The sequence below is a fragment of the Pezoporus occidentalis genome, unplaced genomic scaffold, assembly GCF_034315485.1.
Source record: "Pezoporus occidentalis ecotype Australia unplaced genomic scaffold, CSIRO_AGI_Poc_V1 ctg93, whole genome shotgun sequence".
Classification (NCBI taxonomy): domain Eukaryota; kingdom Metazoa; phylum Chordata; class Aves; order Psittaciformes; family Psittacidae; genus Pezoporus; species Pezoporus occidentalis.
The window spans coordinates 673,048-694,271 of record NW_026916294.1 but is presented as its reverse complement, the minus strand read 5'-3'; the positions used below and the strand labels follow the sequence as shown (position 1 = coordinate 694,271).

General features: G+C 39.9%; 1 protein-coding gene across 24 annotated transcripts in view; it reads left to right on the top strand.

The window, feature by feature from the left end:
- Window positions 1–21,224, top strand: part of ESRRG (estrogen related receptor gamma) — a 402,731-nt gene that overhangs the window by 156,259 nt on the left and 225,248 nt on the right. For 8 of the 24 annotated variants that reach the window (XM_062606062.1, XM_062606085.1, XM_062606073.1 and 5 more), the window contains one exon: window positions 16,074–16,132. The exons of 14 other annotated variants lie outside the window; for them this stretch is intronic. In XM_062606062.1, coding sequence (XP_062462046.1) covers window positions 16,074–16,132 — 59 coding nt within the window. Of the gene's footprint in view, window positions 1–16,073; window positions 16,228–21,224 lie in introns of all 24 variants that reach the window. 2 more of the 24 variants (XM_062606067.1, XM_062606066.1) reach the window with 1 other exon arrangement.

The following is a 21,224-nucleotide window of genomic DNA, read 5'->3' as shown; positions in this document are numbered from 1 at the left end:
CTTGTCACCTTCATTTTATCCAACACCACTTCCTTCTCCATAGCTATTAGATAAAACCTTCCTTTCTCCTGTTCCTTGCCAGCAGGTGAGAGGAAACTTGAATGAATAGGGGATACAAATTGTAGGGATACAGCACTGCTTTAGTTGCATCTCCCACTCCTTCAGCCCATTGGCCACCCAGGGTTTCCAGTTCTAGCAGCACTCCAGGAGCTCTGATGTGTCACTGAGGCTAGTATTTAAACATCTTAGATATTTACCCTTTTAGTTAGACCGCTGTGGAGATGCTGCTGTTGTCCAGCATAGTATCCCTGTGATCCATGCAAAAAAAAAACCTTTCTGTCCCAATGGTTTCTTCATTTAGCTTGACTCACAGTTTACATAATAATTCACTTCAAGGACTGATTCACCTCGAGTCATTTTTCTCCTTCTCATTCCCTTCTCACCTTCATTTTTAGGCATGGGCTTTCTGAAATCTGTTCCTGAATATACCTAAAGGTTGCAAGCATTTGAAAGCTAAGTGTGGATTCTGATCAAAATTTTACAAATGGTTTCCATTTTATTAAGGAGTCAGATTGAAGACCATTAATAAAATGGAAACTCTGCAGCTTAATCTAACCTTGATGTATTTCCAGCCTAATGCATCTGCTTATAGCCCTGTCACCGCTGGATCTGAGCACAGAGAGCATTGTTGAATACATTTTCATACCTTTGCATTTTTTTTTCCTCCCCTATCCCAAGTTAGGCCAGTTTTCCACTGTTCCAGTTATAATTCTCTCCCTGACTTTGGTTAGGATGGAATACTCATGCCAGCCTTTGTTTGATGCCCTGTTTGCTGCTAAGTGTACAGCCTTTCTAGTGGGAAAGGGATGATGCAGAAAGGGTGTGGAATTTGTGGCAGATTTTGGAGTCAAATAATAATGGGTGCAATATAGCTTAATTATCTGCAAGGAGAGTTAGTTACACTGATGAACAACCCCGTAGCACGACCATATGCAAAGAATGAGTAGTGATGGTGAGCAAGCAGAAGTCTGCAGTCCTGACTTACAAGATTTCATTTCACAGAATTCAAGTTACCCACCATGTCTTGGCTCTGCAGAAGTTTCTGTTGGACACAAGCAACCAGGTCTAGTGTGAGGTACCCCAGCCCGTGGCAGGGGGCAGGGGGGTTGGATCATCTTAAGGTCCCTTCCAACCTAAACCATTCTATGATCCTGTGTAGACCCTTGTGTACACCAGTGTCTTTTCTTCCTTCCGCACCTGAAGTCTGGTGTCCCCAGGTGATGTATGGAGGTAACCTCATCTTCTTAGGTTCCATGTCTGTTGCAAATCTGACTGACTAGATTTATCACTGAATTGTGGATTACCCCTGAGTGGTAACTACCACACAACTATAAAGTCTTATTAATAAAACTAATTATTTAGTATTTGTGATTAGAAAGAAAGTTGTAGATGTTACAGATCAGGTGTTTCTTTAGGCATTTTGAAACATGTTTCTCCTAACTTACTGAACTGAACCTGACCTTACAAATAGATGCAATAATTGGCTTTGCAACATGGCTCAAACATTTGGGACATTTTTTGCTTGCACTTGCAATTTTTGAGGTGCATACTTGAAGAAGCCCGGTTTTCCCTTTTGCTCAGGTAGTGTTACAAAGCCCGGTGCAGAAGGCTTTTGGTGGTACTGAAAGAGGTCTCATCTCACCACATCAGAGCACAAATCTCAGATTCCCTTTCTGCAGGGGGCCTCTAGTTATTACACAAGTAAAAATACATACGATCTGTGCCAGACATACAAGGAGACTCTGTGTCTGTGCTGACACATCAATACAAAGAACTGTTATCACAGGAAAATTTCTCCCTTCTAAACCTGGGCTTACACTAATATGAACAGACACACAAAGGCTGCGGTGGGTGACCTTTGTTCACATAAGAATATGTCTGCTTAGGGATTTCTTAGTTCATGTTAATTGATTTTGTGATGGGATTGATTAACTAATTGATTTACTGTGGTCTGTGATTTAACATGAGGATTGGCCTATGGTATACTTCAAAAATTTTTGACGTGGAAGAGAAATTTGGGAAAAGCTGGCAGTAGCAATGATAGTGTTTTTGAGCATGACTCCAGTGTCTTGTGCTGAATGAATCCCATTGCTGAGGGTGTTAATACTTAGCATGAGTAAAGCTTTATAGGATGGGTAGAGCAAAGGGAGTAGAGGAGAGGAGTGAATTTACAGCATCTTTGTTAACCCATATTTATTTTGTATAAGTTCATTTCAAGTGAATGTTATAATGTCAGTGTGTGAGGTACCCATCTTCTCTCTTACCCTTTTGCAGGCAAAGGGAGATGGACTACTCACAGGGTCTGTGCATAAAATCATTGTCCCTTCTTTCTGCCGGAGTGGGCTCTTAATCATTAGTCTCCATGTGCATCTACTCCTCCCTCACCATGGTGCACATACGCAGTTCTTACCATGGAGGTGCAGAGAAAGACATGAACGCGCTCACAGGAGACCAGCCTGAGATCAGCAAAGAGTACCCCCAGTGCTGTGGTTCACACGTTTCTGGCATGTGACTCCCTGTTTCCTGGCTAAAAGGAAGCCATTTATTGTGAGATGCCAGAGCCAAAATCTGTGTGACAGTTTTGAAAGCATGGTCCGAGTGCCTGGTGGGTGCAGTTGAAATGGCTTTCCTCTTGCTTATATAAACTTGCTTCGAAGAAGTCATGTTGTAAACCTACAGTGAGGGCACAATAGCCTCTCTGTTCACTCTCTATTTCTTGGTACTTGGGAGACTCGGGAAAAAAAAAATATATTTCCTATTAACCTGTTTTGAAAATAGTCTTCCATATCAAAGCATGTTTAAAAGCAGATTGCATTTGATAGCAGTAGCTAAAACGCAGTAAGAAGCAGCCTTTTGATCTGTTGCAAATAAACTCTCCTGCAGATAAATACATTACAAGTGTATTTTTGTTCATTTGCTATCAAATTTAATAACAACCAGTGGAATTGAGTTCAACCAAAATGGTTTCATATCAGACTTTGAATGCATACTTTTAAATATTAAAAGATAATGATTTGTATGGCATTGTTATATAATGCATTTCTTGTCTTCTCTTGTGTGCACATGACGAATTCCAGTCGATAAGCCCAGGACTCTGGAGTCAGTTGTCTGGCTAGTTATTAAGATTAAGATAAGTACTGAGAAAGGAAAGATACAGCACACTGTACTGCCCAGCTGGGACAGGGCCACCTCGGATTCCAAGTGTAAACAATGCATTAGTTCTCCCTGGCTTATTTCAAATCCAAGGTGTACACTGTAAATATTTGGGAAATATGATGGAAAGACTCTTTTTACTTTTTATCCATTAGATGTTATTACTAAAAAGTGAACCTTAACCCCCCCCTTTGGGTCCCAAATAATTTGTAAAATTCCAAGACCTATTTCTGTTAATTACTTGTGAAAAATAACTTTATTTTTTCCCTAACCCAAGACATAAAAAAGCAGACAGACATTTGGATGGCATTACCACTAGGCACTTCATACTGAATGTGCCGTGGCAACAGCATAGTTAATGCTCACACAGCAAAGCTCAATTAAGGATTTTCAGGCAAGAGGGAGGGGGAATAGGACTGGAAGGCTTGAACTACAGAATATACTGAACCTAATGTAAGGTCTCCTTATGAATTCAGTAAACTTTGGATCATGTCCAAAATGAAAGTTAGTGAGGTCAGCTGGTGTTGGAGCTGTGTCTCTGCGGTGAAGTCCTAAGGGCATCATGCTGCGTTTGCACAAGGGGGAGAGGGAGGAGGTTTTTTGTTACTCCAAAATATTACTGAGATATTAAAAAAAACCCAAAATATTTCCTGAGGTTCAGTTGCTGATTCTCACTAACTGTAAAAAAATACTAGCTTTGCTGCAAACTGGTAGTGAATGCTTTCAAGACCACAAAGTTTGGGTCGCTGGAGGAGTGATAGAAAGCAGTGATTTAGGAAGCATATTGAAGTTTCATGCTGTGCAATGTAGACCACCGTGCAGCAATTAATTTTTGTTAATGAATTTTAAACTAGATGCATGGAAATGGTTATATAAAAATGTATACACTGCTAAACAGCTAACTAGTCCTTAGGGTTTTACATTTTCATTATCTTTATGTAAATCATTTCAGCAAGCATGATCTAATGAGTCAAAAACTACTCTGAAATTTGTATTGAGATTGGCAAGACACTTCCTGAAAATCCTTATCTTCTTTTTCATTGTATAGCACAATGAAGCTATGTCTATCCTCTGATTAATCATCTCTTATGTGAAGATGGTTTGTAGGTTTTATTGTGTTTCAGAAGGGTTATTTCTAAACTCTAGGAATATCCCACATTAGTGGGGATGGGAAATTAAGGAACATTCAAAACCATTCAAGAGAAAAAAGGAGCACAGCTGAGTGATCCCCAGTGACTCCTAAATCTGATGTTTCTTATGTGGTAGGAAATAAATAAAATAAAATAGTTAACTGTAAAAGGTTATCTGACCAAACCGTGCAAACCGCTTTCTCCTGAGCATCAGAAAGTTCTATTACTGAATTAGAAGCTGTCTTTCCTTCATATGCCTGGTAAATCACTGTGCTTCCTTAGCTCCCCTAAGGTATACGCTCTGATTTCCTCTTAACTGGCAATGAAGATAAATAGCTTCTGTATCTTCACTGTTTACAGTTATCTTAAGCAAAACCAAAATTAAAGCAGAATCACTGCAGCATCACAGTTTCTTATGGAATCCTGAATATAGGACAAAAAGTTGGAATACCTCCAGAATGATATATAACATATGAAATATAAAATATGTCTATGTGCCAATACTTGCATGCATATTTATAACTTCAATTACCGATAGACCTCAAAAAAAAATGAGGTCTGATGTGCTGTAACCAGATAAATGAGATGTACAGAGTGGACTGGAATATTTGGAATACCACGCTCTGTTTCCCACCCCTTTTTTCACAGTGTGATCATTATATCATGGTTGTGTACATTCCAGTTAGCTGCAAGTGAGAAATCACTGCCGAGGTCACTGAAATGTCAGTGCCACATACGTTGAGGATAAAAATGGATGGAATTCCCTGTTATAACTCTAATTATCAAAACTCCTATGATGCAAGACAAAAATGTTTGTCCTGTATGCTGCGTGCTGCAGTCTGACAGACACGGGCTGGCTAAAAAGCCTGACAAACAAGCCTGTGCCCTAACCTATTTTAGATTGTTAACCACTTCATACACCAGGTAAGGTTAGTCAGGTATGGCTTTATGTCAAATATTCACTGAATACTCTTGAAACCGGCTACATGCTTTTTAAGCCCTTTAGCTGAACTCTCTGTGGTCTGAAATACCCAGGTAGTTAGCAGTCCTGCCAATTTGATATGATTGAGACCTTTACTTGAACTGACCTCAGAAGGAATAGAAGACTAATTGAGGCAGCCCTAGTTCTAGCTCTCTAGAGGAGTAAACCACTGCAGATAGTATCTGGTGCATGCATAAAAACATTTACATAGTGGAAGAGGGATGTGGGAAAGAAAAGGAAGACTTTTCTTTCTCCATCTCTCAGCAGCCTATTCCCCCTTCCCCCTGAAGCTTCAAGAAAAGATAATGTTATTCCTATCTTAATGTCATTGCATGGTAAAATAAGGGGAAAAAAAAATAAATAAAGGAAATGCACCCAAACAAATGCAGAAGGTAAAATTAGGACAGTACTTGGGTGCCTCAGGGCTGTAATTAAGGCTATCTAGATAAAAAGAGATATTCTGCCTCAGATTTATGTTCTAAGGAGGGAAAGGAAAAAAAAAAAGCAGCTGAAAGTGAAACACAGCAAAAGAAATCCTTAATTCCAATGTATTCAACTCGCCCATCAGAAGAAATGGCATTAATTCAGGTACCCAATTACTGTAATGTGGTTCAGAGCACCTCAATAGGTGTTTCAATCTCAAGCCAGGACTAACATTTGTAATCCTTTAAATGCACTTAAGAAATTGATGTTACAGCCCCACAATCTGTTAGGGGCCTTGCTTCCTGGCTGATTGCAAAGTATCCCACCATTAATTGGATCATCAGAATGTGATCCGCGTTCTGGTCCCCGGATTATGTAAGACTGACTTTGCTCTGACGCGCTGAACCAGAGGCTTCTTTTGCTGGGTATTTTGACCCTTAATGTAGATAAGTGGTATTTTTCATCAATCTTAGCTTGCATTAAAAAAGGGAAATGTCAATTCAATGTGGGGCGTTTAACTTAATTCAACATCTTTTAATTTAATACCTTGGAGAAGTTAGTCTGTCTCCGACCTGATGGAGACTTCTGCTGATGGAGTGGTTTGTGGAGTGGGGTTTGAAGCATATTTTTCCCACTCTATAACATGATCAGGTCCCAAAAGTCTTTTCATGCTTCATCTATGTATGAAAGGGAAAGGTAGAAAAACAGAACCCCAAATGTCCCCCTGACCATGCTTTGCTGTATTGATAATGAATTTCCTCAGTTCCTTTGGACTTTTCCCTGATGACTGCAACTATGTGCCTGAGGGAGAAGAGACAAAAAAATTTACTCCGTTTTTGCTACCCTGTTTTCTTCTCAGCTTCAGGTTTTCTTGGTTTTTATTTTCTTTTATTTTTCCCTATGAATCAGGGTGCTTTGATTAATTTGTTCAATATTCTTACCATGTCTTGTTGGTACAATAATAGCTGGTTTGGAAATCCTTTACATGGCCAAGACCTAAAATCCTGTTGAAAATAGGGGACATCCTTTCTGACAGAAGGATGCTTTATTATTTTTTTAAGTTATTATCAGAATAAGAACAGGACATGTCATAACACTTTTTTTCTTCTTTCTTTTTCTTTCTTGTACTGCATATAAATGCCCTTCTAGTGCTTCTCTTCCTGGTACTGAATGTTTGTCCCAGTGGTGCAGAAAGTAGTTCAAAGGCGACTGCAAGACTTCTTTCTTTTATTTTTTTCCCCTAATAAAAACAGTAACTTTCACACTTTTCCAAGCATTGCAAAGAGCATCAGATTCATTTGAGTCTTAACCATGGCTTTGGGAAAGCCATTATATGGCATAGTGTCTTTTGGCCTCGTAGTTGCTAGGAGTAAAGTTGGTGGGGTAAAGAGAATAACATTAAGTTTCATGACCAAGGCTTGGTATTTCTCCTAGTGCTGATGCTTGGTAATTCTGTGTATGGCAATGATTTCAGTGAAGTTAGCACCATCTATCTATCTATCTGTATATACACACACACATATATCAACAATCACTGTCAGAATCCAACATTTTTGGTTTTGCAGAGAAAAAAGAAGCTCTTCACCTCTATCACAGAGTTGCAGAGGCCCATAGAAATAATTTTGCAACTGAGGCTGACTGACTTAGGTCTCACTTCTTTTGTTTTCTGTCAAGACCTCAGTTTTAATTTTCCAACTCTTCTCCCTCATTTGCAAGTCACTCAAATACTGCTGTACTGTGGGTAGGAAGAACTACCGAGGCACAGCAATGGCGTGGAGTGGTTGGACTTCATGTTTCACTGCTGTATTCTATGCTGTAGAGACCTTTTTTGAGAGGTCTTTAGAATGTTATAGGTTGAGGAAAAACAAGCTTTTGAGGTAGCAACTTTGTTTAATGGGAAATGCTCGATCCCAAGGAGCATAGGACTGAAGAGGGCCGTTCTTGCATTTTTCCCATTCTCCTGCTGTCCAGGACCAGTTCAGAGTCTGCTGTATGGGGGGAAAAAGGTCAAAACTTTGAAGCAGGGAGTTTAAATAGGAAGTGTGGCACAGCTTGGTAGATGTCCCATCCATACAGGTTTTGCAGTTGCTTAGGATGGCACTCTGTGAGCTCTCTCAGTATGGCAGAGAGCATAGCTGGCCTCATCTTTGATCACACTAATTAGGTTCTCTAGATTAGCAGAATACCTTGGTGAGCCTTCTTGCTGGATTTACAGACACAGTAAACACAGATGCATACAAAAGCTTTTGGCGGGAGATTTTTTTGTGATCTTGAAGACCAATAAGAAGAGAACTGGCCTGGTGTTTGGAGTGAGCTGACGTTAACTGTTCATTGTGCACGGAGCTGGAGGAGGCAGAGTTTCTGATGTTGGGGTGGGGGTTTGGGTCTGTGTGAGGTTGCTGTCACTCGTACAAGGTATGTGGCTCATACACAACTGCCTGACCTTGCTGCTTCCCTTCCCCCCCCCCCCGTTTTTTTTTTCTTTTTCCTTTCTTCCTGATATGAATCGAATAGGCAGGTAGGTATATACAGTTCTGGTCATCCTAATTGGCTCTGGAGGTGATATGGTGCAACACTAGGACAGGATGACCTTTACGTTTAGGCTCCTGACTGGAGCACAAGAAACGTGCATTCAATTCCAAGCAGTTCTCTGGCTGGTCTCTTTGAATTGCAGTATGTATTGGTCCTGGTGGTCTTCTCTGCACTTGTACAGCTCCTGGCACCTTAGGAGGATGTCACCTAGAACAACAGATAACACAGAACTGCAAATAAGAGCCCTGGCTAGAGATTCCTATAAATAGATGACCAGCTTGCAAAAATATAATGCTTTTCTACCGGGCATGTTTCATGTTACAGTATTGGAATATCTGGTCTCCTTAAAACTTTTCTTGAAACTGGATGAAGAATGTGAATTTGTGCTGTGATGTTTCATGCTTGCTATACTAACATGTGAAGAAAAGTTCAAAGACATATATATTATCTATGAGGGAATTACACCTACTTTAGCTTAACTTTCCTTTTTTTTTAGCAAGCAGTGTCGAAGAAAGCTTGTTTGGCCATCTTCAGACCTGGTATAAACAGAATCACCTTCCCTAGAGTAAAAATATATCTATTTCTGCCAGCTAAGTTTAGCTTGGAGACTTCCAGAGGAGTACAAGTCTCACAACTCTGGTCGTTCAACACCAATACAAAGTTAATAATAAATTAAAACAGTAAATATAAAACAGAATAGGTAAATCTAAAATTACTTTGGCTACAGAACAAACATATTGCTTCTTCCCGCATGGAAGGGCCTAACCTCCTGTAGGGAGAGTAGGATATCTCCGAGATTGATAGTGTTCCTACAGCAACTGCATTTCCGAACAAGCTTTATACTATGCTTCTGAGTTATTCTACTGTATGGAGGGAAAAGGAAACCTTTTTTAGGTTGTGACAGTGCTTTCCTGGGCAATTGATTCTAAACACAGAAAGTGTTATCTCAGGGTGTTTTGCTGTATGGAGTTGCATTGGAAGTGCATTACTCCCAATCTGTTTAATTGGAGTCTTGGGTGACGCTTCTCTGCTGCTTTATCCCTAGATAGAAAGCTGATCTGTGTTTTAAGTACACTACAAGGTTGGAAAGTAAAGTTGAGTTTGCAACAAAGCAGATATATTGGCTTCCCATGCTTTGAAGACAAATGGCGTCTCATCCATCGCTGCTACACCAGTATGCCGGCGATGTTTCAGGTTGCTTTGGGTTAGGATTTCAGTTTGCCCTTCCTTCCTAATGGGGTCCCTTGGTGGAGAATGCCATCCAAGTGCAGGATGGATGAGATGCCTTAAGGACCTGTATCAGGCTTGCCTTTTAAGCAGTGCCTTGCTGAACTGTGAACTGGGCTTTTCTTGAAGTGCTGTGTGGGGTTATAAATTCAACTTTGAGACAGAAAAAAAAGGGGGAACAAACACCATATACAGCAGCTCACATCAGCCTGAAAGCGCACAGTATTCAGTGGCAGTATTAATATGCACCTAAAATGATTTTCTTGTGGTGTCTTAAATATTTCCCACTGGCTCCTTTCTTTGTTCTAACCCCTTGTGGAAGGGGTAGAGAAAAATTGCTGGTGCGTTTGCTTCGGCCACTGTCAGCACCAGGCTCACAGCAGAATTATTTCTGTCGTCTCTAATGATTGTCAGTTACCTCATTGACAGGGAAATGGCCCCCTCCATCTTCAGGATCATAGCAGCTAAATTCCATTATGGAAGACAATGCTTCCCTCCTCCAGGCTGCCTGCAAAGTGCTTCTTGCCATTGTGCCTGGGTTTCCCTGTTGGGTAATGCATACCTATCCCAGGTCAGGCTGTGTGTTGACAGCTTGCATGTCCACTGCTTGACATTGTACTCGGTTCTAATCTGAAAAGTAAACCCTGTGTTTCCTTCACAGTGGGAGGGGGGAAGGTTTTAAAGTAGGCAGGATGCAAAAAAAACCCCATGTACTATATCAATTATGATTATATCCTCACCTGGGCTTCTTGGTTTCCTGGAAGGTATTTTTGCAAAACCAGGTGGATCTATATAAATACTGAATTTTCTTTTTCACTGGAATGCATACTTTTTGGGATTGGATTAATAGTTGAATTCATGAGTCCACCTTTCACAAAGGCCCAACCACACAAAATGCAAACTCTTTTCATGGTAATGTTGGTTAATTCAGCAAATTCAGACCATCCTACATGGTGGTGCAAAACAAATGCTCTGTTTGTTTCCCAAACTTGTGCTTGCTATGAATTTCACTGTGCAATTAGTTAGATGCTGTTGCTAAATATGTTGGGCAAATGTGACCTATAAGGGAACACTGGTCAGCATATTTTGATATTTTGTGAGTGATAGCTCACACGTACTGGGCTGTGAAGCTGAGCAAGTGTCTTTTAAATGGTTGATTTAGGTTTCAGTGTTGAGCCCAGCTGTTCCTTGAAACACTCTGTACAGTACAGTAATTTAGGGTTTAATGGTCTTGTATAAGAAGGCAGACGTGAATCAGAGGTGAACTACTTCTGAATGATGACAAGGGTGTGAGCACTCTCCCTGCCCTTGTCTTTCCCCTCCCAGTTTCTCATTTTCTGATGTTTTGTTTATATATATATTTTTTTTTCTTTCCTCCCTGTCTCTTTGCAACACAGGTAGGCACATTCCAGTGTGACTCTGAGCCTGCTGTCTACCGGTTAATCTGGTCCTCATGTTTGATTTTAATGTCTTTTTTTCACCTTGCCTACGCTAAGAAATCAGTCCTGCCTCAGGTAGCTTTGAATGTAAGGATAAGTGTATGTTACAGAGTGAGGAGTGAAACATTGTCTTCACCCAAGATTTGGAAGTGGTAGGAAATGACCTCTTAAACTTCTTTTGCTTTTTAGATCTTTAAGCCCTAAGCCACCCTAAATCTATTGTCCCTATGAAAGCTGCGTTTTAAAAGGCTTTAGGAGGCTTGCTGACCTTGCAACCTACTTTGTAAGGAGTCTGCACCCACAGCTATTAAACAAAATTAATTTCAGCACTTTTAAATTGTTAATCTTGCAAAAGACAACTTCTTGCTCTCCAGTGATCCCACAGGTCATCATTCTGTGAGCTGCAAGCCATCGCCAGGGTTCATGGCTCTGAACATTATCAGTCTGCTTGTGGTCTCCCAAATGCCTTGCAAAATTAATTCCTTTGGCCTCCACTTTCTGTCCCCAGCAGCTCCTTGAAGGCACTTGGTGAGCCCTGTGTGTGTAGTAGCTATTCACCAGTAGCCACACCACAGATTAATCTTATTTTAAGGTTGTTCTATTCAAAATCAGTGCTTCTAATCCTCAGTTTATGGTAATGAACTTTGGGCAACAAGACATGAATTCAGGTAGGAAATGGCAGGTTTAGAATTCAGAGCGTTAGGGTTTCTAATGTAAGGGTGACCTCTCTTGTAAGTTAAGTTTCTCCATACCCATGGGGCAGATGCTTTACCAGGTGCTAACTTATTTTGAACTTTTTTAAATGTATTTTTTCTGCCTGGCATTGAAGTTTGGAAACATTGCCTTTTTTTTCCCTCCAGGTAGCAATATGTGTGAATGCACTGGAAATTGGAGAGAAAATGTGTGCTGTGTCTGGTATTATCATGCCTGGTCGTCCCTCCTTCTTCCACCTCTTTTGTCTCTGCCACTCAAGCCAATTTCACCCATACGCCGACTCTCATTTGGGATAATAGCCTCTCTTTTTACTGTTGTCTTGTCATGTTTGATTCGGCAGCACAAGGATTTTAAATTAGCCAAAACGCTTGCATGCTGGGCTTAGTCTGCTGCCACTACTAGTTGTAGAGCCACTAAACCACTTGATGCTGAAATTGATGATTGCTCAGAAGGAATAAGAAATGGTTGGTGGCTACCGGGAAGATTCATTCACACCGAGCCCCTTTTAAGAAACCTAGGAGGGAGGGAGAGAAAGATTTCCTTCATTTTCCGCTGCCTAGCCGGTGGTTGCATTGTGCTTGTGCCAGGTTCCTGCTGAGTGATTACAGCCTTGCTAGGCTGCGTAGTTCCTGTGATTTCAACATAAAAACGGAATAAGAAAAATGCACAGGGAAAGGAAAGAAAAGGAGGGAGGGGAGGATAAAGCTCTGAAGACTTGCAGTTCAGTTCAGCAATGTAGAATTATGATGTGTTAACTCGACCAGGTCTTATTGGTGGTGGGTTTTTGTTTGTTTGGTTTTTTGGTTTTGGGTTTTTTTTTAAGCTAATTTATCCCTCCTGGCTAGAACTTTGCTTGTTGAAAGTTTTGCTCAGTAGAAGACTGTATTGGCCTGCCTGAGTTGGTGATGCTAAAACTGTGAGCCTGCTGTGAGCAGGCTTTAATATTCTCTGGATTAAAAATGACCCATCACTAATGGGATCTGGGATCACCAAGAAACTACTACTACAAAACTTCTAATAATACCCTCCCACACCCCCAGAATGCCTTTACTTGTTTATGGTTGTGCTTGAAAAAATGGAAGGGCAAAATTTCTAAGGGAGAAGAAGATGGCAGTCCTTGAGAAAGCATATAGAGAGAAAGCAAATGAAGCTGTAGAATTAAGTATGAATGACTAGGGCTGTACGCGAACATAAGTGTATTTCAGAGCTGTATACAATCACATACGCAACGTGAGGGAGACAACTTTTATTTCCATTGAGTGGATTTGGTTTCTTTTTGGAAGTGAATGTTGTGGCTTGTGTGTCAGTTGTGGTTCTTTGTTTTAGCACTAGTTTCCAGGTTATGGTGATGATAAGTAGTCAAATGGTCAGAAAAGGTCAGTAAGAGACCCATGTATAGTGGCTCAGGGTTTCCAAGTCCATAGACAAACACTGTTGAGCAGAAAATAGTAGCAACTGTGATTTAAAAACAAAACATCTAACCAAATAAACCTCAGCCCTCTATTAGCCATATATGCAAGTTCCCAGACAGAAGCATAGCTTCAGATATATAATACAGTCTCACAAATAAGACCCTAAATATAACACATGTGGGAATACAGTTGCATAGCATCCAAGCCAAGGAAGTGTTCTCATCTGATCTAATATTGCTAACATTATTATTAGCAATATTCTAGCATATTTTTTACTGAATACTGAGCCACATGTTCTCTTGCATAAGATGCCCTTTTTTGCTGAAAGAAAAAAGATAATCTTGTAACTTTGAAGGTGTTGGCTTCCAACTTTATATCTCTTGTGTGTAATAAATTGTGAAGAAATCATGTGAATGACTAAAGCTCTAAAAATACAAATCTAAGAGGCTGAATCTCAGTGGTGTGCTGTTGTGCAAGTCTAGCTCTAAAGGGTTCCTTCTGTGACAATTAACAGTAGATTGGAAAGCCAGGCAACCATGATGGGTTTAGTCCTGTTATCTAACTGCTGCACAGTTCAGAATTGCTGATTTCCCTGCAAAATCATGACAGATGTATTACAGGAAAATGTATTGGTCCAGTAGCTTGTGAAAGAGTTAATGCAAGGGATAATAAGTAGCTAAGGCTGTGTCCTCCAGCAGACTTTGATGTGGTTTGATAACATATGGGATGGGTCAATCTGCCCTATTAGCAAATGTAGCCTGTTAATGCTCTACATACAAACTAGAGATTTGATAAAGCACTAAATTAGTTTTCACAAGGTATTAGATGTTAGATACTTAATGGGATCATCATGCTTTTGCTACACTTGGTTAAGATGTGTTCTGTAACAGAAGCATGCAGCAGCATGACATTTCACCAGGAAAAGAAGTGTGTCTTGAGACTGATTGAGTCTGGGAATTATAATGTCCAGGCATTGCTTGGCTTCCAAGGCACCATCTCTCTGATTTATCAGAGAGGTTTCTGTTTTCACATCTGCAGAATGGGACTGTCTCCTTCCCTTTTCTCTTTGCCTCCTCGAAAGCTTAAGCCACCCATGCTTGTAAAGTGTATTGTTTTTATCATTGGATGCAAAGGGTGTGAGTAATCATAATTCTGTGAAGCTTCAGTTGCATGATGCTCATACTGTCCCACTCAGTAGGTGCTGGGAAGTTCCCTAAACTTGACAGCAGCGAATTTAGAGGTCCAAGCAGATTTGAATAAGAGACCTTGGTAGAGTGTAGAAGGAGGAGCTCAGGGATTTGATGCAGGGCTCCACAACTGTGCTCTGTATTCACTCTGTGAGTGTTCAACTAATACTTAAATGGTGAAGTAAAACCAATAGTTAGTGAAGCCAAAAACATTTTCATACAGCAGAAAATCCATTAGCAAGGCATGTAACAGGGGACACTCACAGTGCCTTCACACACTTGCACCCATTCTGCTAGTTGGGAACACGGGCAAAGAAGGAGACCTTCCTGGGGCCACATGGCAAGTTAGCCTCTGAAGTGAGTTCTCTGAGCATTTCCTTATCTGAGCTGATACTCAGTCCACTAAAGCAGGCTGCTGCTTTGCCTAGCTGGTAACACTTTCATAAGCTGGTTTCTTCACTATCAAAGAAAGGGCTGTAAAATGACTTTTTTGTAAGTTCTGTGATTTTTGTCTTGTTAAGTAAAAGTCTAAAACTTCTGACAGTAGCGTATGCCCACAGCTACCTTCAGATATCTACGCTTTAAAACCCATTAAGTGTTTTGCAGTTACCACACAAATCTAATTTTTGCTAATGTTGGTTTTGCCTGTGTTTACAGATACTGTTCTTAATTCTATTTGAAATACTTTGTTTTACTTTCTTTTTACATCTTACCACTTATGCAAGTATTTGGTCCTGAAGACCAGCTGCCAGGCTTTGCACTTCACCTAGCGCTGGGGAAACATTCCTACCCTTAATGTGAGATACAGTGAGAATGTTGTATATAAAATGATCCTGGCTGAAAGGATAGAAGCTGCATCCCAACATACATCATGGTGGGAAATGACTCAAAATTACATGGCAGCTTCTCCTCCTTTTACCCTCCCCCTCATCCTTCCCTTTCTCAGTGGTAAGAAATGCATCATGTATTGTGACAGTTTACTAATAATCTATTTGCATCTTTCATTAGCTTGCTATTTATAGGATTGCAAAAGGGCATTGGTACCGCTCAGCCTCTGCCAGTGCCAGTGTCCCAAAGACTGAAATGTATTTTAAAAGCACCGGATTATATCCTGGCCTCGGCCATGGCCGCACCCAGCTCTGGCAGAAGTCTATGCTATGCTTTGGGCTGAAATCCCATGTTTTAAAACCCGCTGAGGCCAGTGTAGACTTCATCTGCTTGTATGAACAAGAAGATTTTGCCTCATAGCTCCTTCTAAGCCTGTACCTGATGAGCTCAGAGCTGGAGGGCGGCATTTTCCCTAATAAATTCCTTTTTTTTGAACCCACTTGTTAGTCAAGCATTGTGCACACTAACTACAGCGAGGGCCCTGAGCATAAATTACTCTCGTGTGGCACTGTCTCGGAGCAGCCCCCTAGTTATGGATTACTTTGTTCTCAACTTGACAGGAACATAATTAGAACTGTTGATGAAATCTACCAAATTGTTCCTCCGTGGCCTCAATGGTCAGGAAATTTGGCTGAGTCGTATTTGTCACCGACATAAAGGCTCTAAACACTTCATATTAACTATGTTATTAATGTGCCCTCTAATCCGTCCGTGAATTGGTAACACTTAGAGCAAGCACCTTGTGATGAATGCATTGTAATGCTGTTAAAAAGTTTCGAGAGGGTGGGGAAAAAAGAGAAATTAATGAAAAGTGAACATTCCCGGGCTGTTTCTTTTCTCTGTGTGTATTTTTATGTTATGCGGTTTTGTTTTAATTGGAGATTCATTTAGGCTTTACATTGACAAGACCGTTTTCTGTTCTATAGGATTTGCTGACATTTGGGCTGTTTCATTGCCAGAGGAGGCTTTGTGTGTCCGAAAGGAAGTGAGTGATCTGGCCATAACAAATCCTGCCAAAATATTTTAACACCGTTACGATTTTCTAATGCAATGCGTAGTGAATGTGGCTAGAAAAGGATGGTGAGTCCACGAAGGGGGTTTGCTTACTCTCCTCTGCAGTTTGTCTGGTGGAACGAGCACGCAGGAGCTGCTGGGGGTGGTGGGAGATCGCAGTCAGCAATGGGAGGGGATGTTTGCATCGCTCCAGGCATAGAGATAGCACTTGATCTTTAAGCCAGCCTTTCCCATTGTGGTCCTGCTCTTGAACCTTTCGAGAGTCCGCGGTGATCAGAGACAGTGTTTTAGTTGCGTTAAATAAATTCTTCAGGCTGCTGTAGATATTCAGTAACTTAAAACAGAGAAATGTGTTATAGATGAGAGAGACAGTGTGGCTTAAGGTCCTAAGAAGGTGGCAAGCTGCTGTCTCGGGGAAAAGCAATTCTAACCTTTAAGACAAAGGGTGATCTTAGTCCAGTATGGTTTTGAAGAACACTAATGTGGCTCTTAGCTATGTGAACCACTGTGCTTAAAGTTTTAGAAAGCAAACATTAGAGTTTTCACGTGTAGCATTTGGAGGATGAGGACAATTCTGACAACCTGATGTTTAACATAGAGCTGGAAGGATGGAAAACACTCATTTTAATCCCTGAGCTGTTCTCTAAAGCAGCAGGTAAATTAGCTGCTGTTTTTGTAATACTTTAGTGATTTGCTTATATGAAATTTAACACCATCCAGCCTTCTTTTCCCCAAAACACTTAAAATCAAGCAAACAAAACTAAATCAAAACACTTAAAACCAAAAAAAAAACAAATCAAAACACGAAAACCAAGCAAACCAAAACAAACCAAAACATGTCTAACCTAGTATTTAGTAAATAATTTCACGCCTAAAACCAGCAAGCCGTTCAAAATGTGCTGACTGCTGCATATCAGCCGTCATCTCTTGTGCCCAGCATACGCCATGTCGGATTACTCTGTCAAGTAGCTTCTGTACATGGTAAACTCATATTGCTTTGGTCATTTTACATTCGCCTACTTCAGAATAAACTAAGTAGCTGACCATGCGTACCAGCAAGTTTTGCTGAAGGGAGGAAAGGTAATGGGAAATGGAAAAGTTGCTGGGCATGACCACTGCTTTGGAAGTTGCTCCACGTGAGCAAATTCTTCCATTTCTGCTGAACAGTCCCAAGTTTCTGGGCCAGCTATTTTTCCTGGCCTGTGTTGTCAGTGCTCGGAGAGACATAAGTAAAGCCAGGCTTTTCATTGTTGATGGTATTTCCCATTGGATGTTTCTCCTTGTTCGTTTTTGAATGCCAAGCAGAATTACAGGTTCTCATGCTTATCGCCTAAGCCCTTGTGCAGTTTTTGATGCGCCCACTCAAACTGCTTTTTTTCCTGTGACCACTGTATGTGCTATTTCCTGTGTCCCGGGGCAATGATGCTTTTGCCAACGGGAAAGAAGTGTTAGCCTGTGAGTTAGGACTTTCATACGTAATTTCGTGATCTTAATATTTGGAAATGAAATGGGAATCTTATTCTGCACCTTTCTCATGCGAATCTATTTCTGGTAATGAACAATTTAAGTAATTTTTTTAAATATATAGTTGCCATATCTGGAACTTGGGATCAGAATTCAGGATGCTCAAATTAGGTGTTAATGCATACAGTTACCCTGTTGATGACTCTATTGTTAAATAGAGTAGACCAGTACTTTCCCTAAATCTGTTTCTTTCAGTGCTTTTGTCTCTCTCACTCTCTCAGATCATCTTGTCTAAATTTTTCTTCTGTTCTTTCATTTCACCCTTTAGTCCATTTCTACCAAAGCCATGGAATCTTGAGGGGCTTTCTAAATAATTAGATCTTGTTACTTATCTGCAGTGTGCTCAAAACTGAATTTCTTTTGGTCATAGTCTTGTTTTATGACTGTTCTAAAATGGGTGTTATTTGGGGCATTCTTACCCAAAAGCATGTTTTATTCTGTCCTGGCTGTACTTCATCTGTCTTTCTAATTTGCATTTGGCACTGAAATTTTTTAACTGGATGAGTATTGTATTATCCTTGAATGTTTTTCTTTTCCTGGGTTTGGGTTTTCTTTTATTTTTCAGTTTCGAATGAGAATGTCATGATATCCATCTTGTAAATACAAATCTGTGTCATTCAGTAGACCAAAATTCATCATGAGCAGAGCTAAATTCCAATTCCACATTTTATTTAAGGGTAGGAAGTAACATTACTTTTGTGGAAACTAAGGCATTTACTAAAGGGGAATGAGGATTTAATATCAGAATTGGGCTCTGGAATATTAATTTTATAAAACTGTATGATCTTAGTGTCAGCTTTGGAGAGCATATGCCACTAGACGCTCATGTTTGAAATTAGAATTCACAGTTAATCATTCTAAGGAATAGATTTACCACTTCATAAACTCTGGGAAAGACTGTTTTCTTTTCCAAACATTTAAATTACTCAGCCATTTTATACACTAAAATCCAGTTATAACTTAGAGGATATTTTGAAGAATTTTCAAAGCTATTTCTTTTAGTAACTACGTTGACTGAGGCTTTAGCATCAGGTAGTTCGTATTCTCAACTGCATCTATTTTTTTTTCCTAACAAAATAGGTTTTCAAGAATGTTCCTTATCAGACTAATGAATACAGATCCCAAACAGCCCAACCTTTCAGAACATGTGACATGTCCCATAAAACTAAGGAAATGAACTCCCAATGTAGCTAATGCATATATCTTAAATGTATTTTGTTTCATTTCTCTAAGGTGTTAATGACCAGGTTAAAGTAAATGTTTATTTTAGCACTTTTCCTCTGCCACATTACATAGACTTCATGCAAAACACATTCGGAAAGATATAAAAACCAGAATGTGCTGCAGGATTTTAGGGAATGAGATGTATCTGCTGCTTGGTTTAAGGACCACCTTCTTGGTTCTCAGGGCCAACTTAATACTTGAGCTGGACTGGCATACATTAGTTTTGAAAGAAATATGTCAAAAGCTACAGAATAATATTAATTTGGATGCTGATTTATCAGCAGAAAGGTATATGTGAATCAGATCACACATATCTAGGTTAGGAAATGACCTGTGTAATTGTATATAATACTGTAGCTAGGGAGTGTGTTCTAAGTATGAAGACCCAAAAGATGCACATGACGCTAGCGCAGTTATGAGACTACTTACCAAAGGCACCCTTTTCCTGAGCATAGTGAGCTGTTCCCGTGGCGTTATTCACCTATGGCAAATTAATAAGGCAGTGCATTCCCAAATCAAGGCTTAGCTGCCCATGCATAGCAAAGAGTTAGAGAGGAGGTTCATAAGATGGAAAAATCCTACTTTAACAGCTAAATAATAGAGGGTAAGATTTCAAAATCAGAAACTGCTTTCTAAAGACTACTGTGGGCCCAGGATATAGGAAAAAAAATAAAGCAGTTTGCTTTAACAGAAAAAAGAGGGAAGGCCTAGGCAATTGCTTACTCCTCTTGCTCTCTATTTTGCAGTGTTGCTGAAACTGAGATGAGAGTCTGGTACTTCTCTTCAGGAAGAGACTATATGAATGAAAGGTCTCAAAGATATTAGGATTTACTCAGTAAAGTCATACTTGTCAATAGCTTCTCTTGCTAGATATTTAAAGTTCAAGTGGTTGTTTGCTTTAGTTAAGTGCTCTGAAGTGCTTTAAAAAGCATTGGCCCATTTATATAAACAAATAGAGAAACTCATTGATAGTCTCCCAGTCAGAGTGTGTTACCCAGTATTTGGTAATCCTTCCTTGGGTCTGAAAAAGATTTGCACAAGCAACTTCTAAGGCATATCATTCTTTGTTAATGGAGGACTGTGTTATTATATCATTTGATCATAGACATTGCCTATGTTGAAATATAGTTTCTCTGTCACACACAACTAGGGGGAAATGAAGGGGAGCCAGTAGTTCAAACTTATTTATCCAGAACATCAATGTCACTTGAGAAGAAGAATAAGCTGGAGGCCTGATTTCCTTTTGGAATATTTGCAGTAGAGAATTAATACTTGCATCTTTCCTATATTTTTCTTCTTCCTTCTCAGCTGTGCTAACTCAGGAATCTGTTCTGGTTCTCAGAGTCAGGAAACCAAATTTAAACATGCTTTCAGATCAGGGGAAAATCCTCATGCACATATAACCACTCACAGAATGAAAGGAAGCTACCAGTACTTACTGGTAGTGAAGGTGTAGCTCAGGATGGTATTCATATGCTTCCCCAAAGTGTTCCCTACCAGTCAGTGTTGTAATGCTTCCGTACCAGTTGTCCTCATGGTAACAGCATTGCAACATTACTTCTCTGGAGTAACATCCTTTAACCCAACAATACTGTGGTGATATGAAAGCCTAAGTATGTCATAAAATTGTATACTGAACGTTATCCTCTTTTAAATGCAAAAATAAATAGGTGCTCTGTGGAGGAATCTCTGGCCATACTTTAGCCAGTAATGTAAAGGCAGTTAGCTCCAGAAGAGAAAATAAACTGAATACCATCAGCAACTACCCCCCCAAAATGCAGTGTAATGTGAGAAATAGGGATGTAGCTAGGTGCTATCTTAAAACTAAATTGGCATCCTTCATTTTAAAAGGTTTGTCCTAATAATTTTGCATGTGTTTTCTTCTTACCTACCTCATGTACTGTCTGTGGGATTTAGAGGGTGTCATAAGCAGGTGAATTTAGAGCTGTTGCTAATTTAAACTGCACTTAATGAAACACAAGTTTGAGAGATGTTACAAATCAGTGAATGTGGCATAGTTTGAAGATTGCTTTTGTCAAGTTTGATTAGCTCAAAGAGAAACCTTTTCTAAATATTAGTTGTGAGATTAATCAGGCAATGTAAGACCTTGAATTATTCCTCATCACAGGAAAACAACACAATGTGTTATCTCATTTGATGACTGGGAAAATGTAACTTCTCAGGATTTAAAATTTGTCTTTAATTTTAAGGTTGGACTCAAGAAAGAATAGTCAGGCTGGGTTTTTTTAAACTGACTTGTAATTTTCCATATTATACTTCACTTACTATAACGTATTCCTGTATTACAAGCTGAT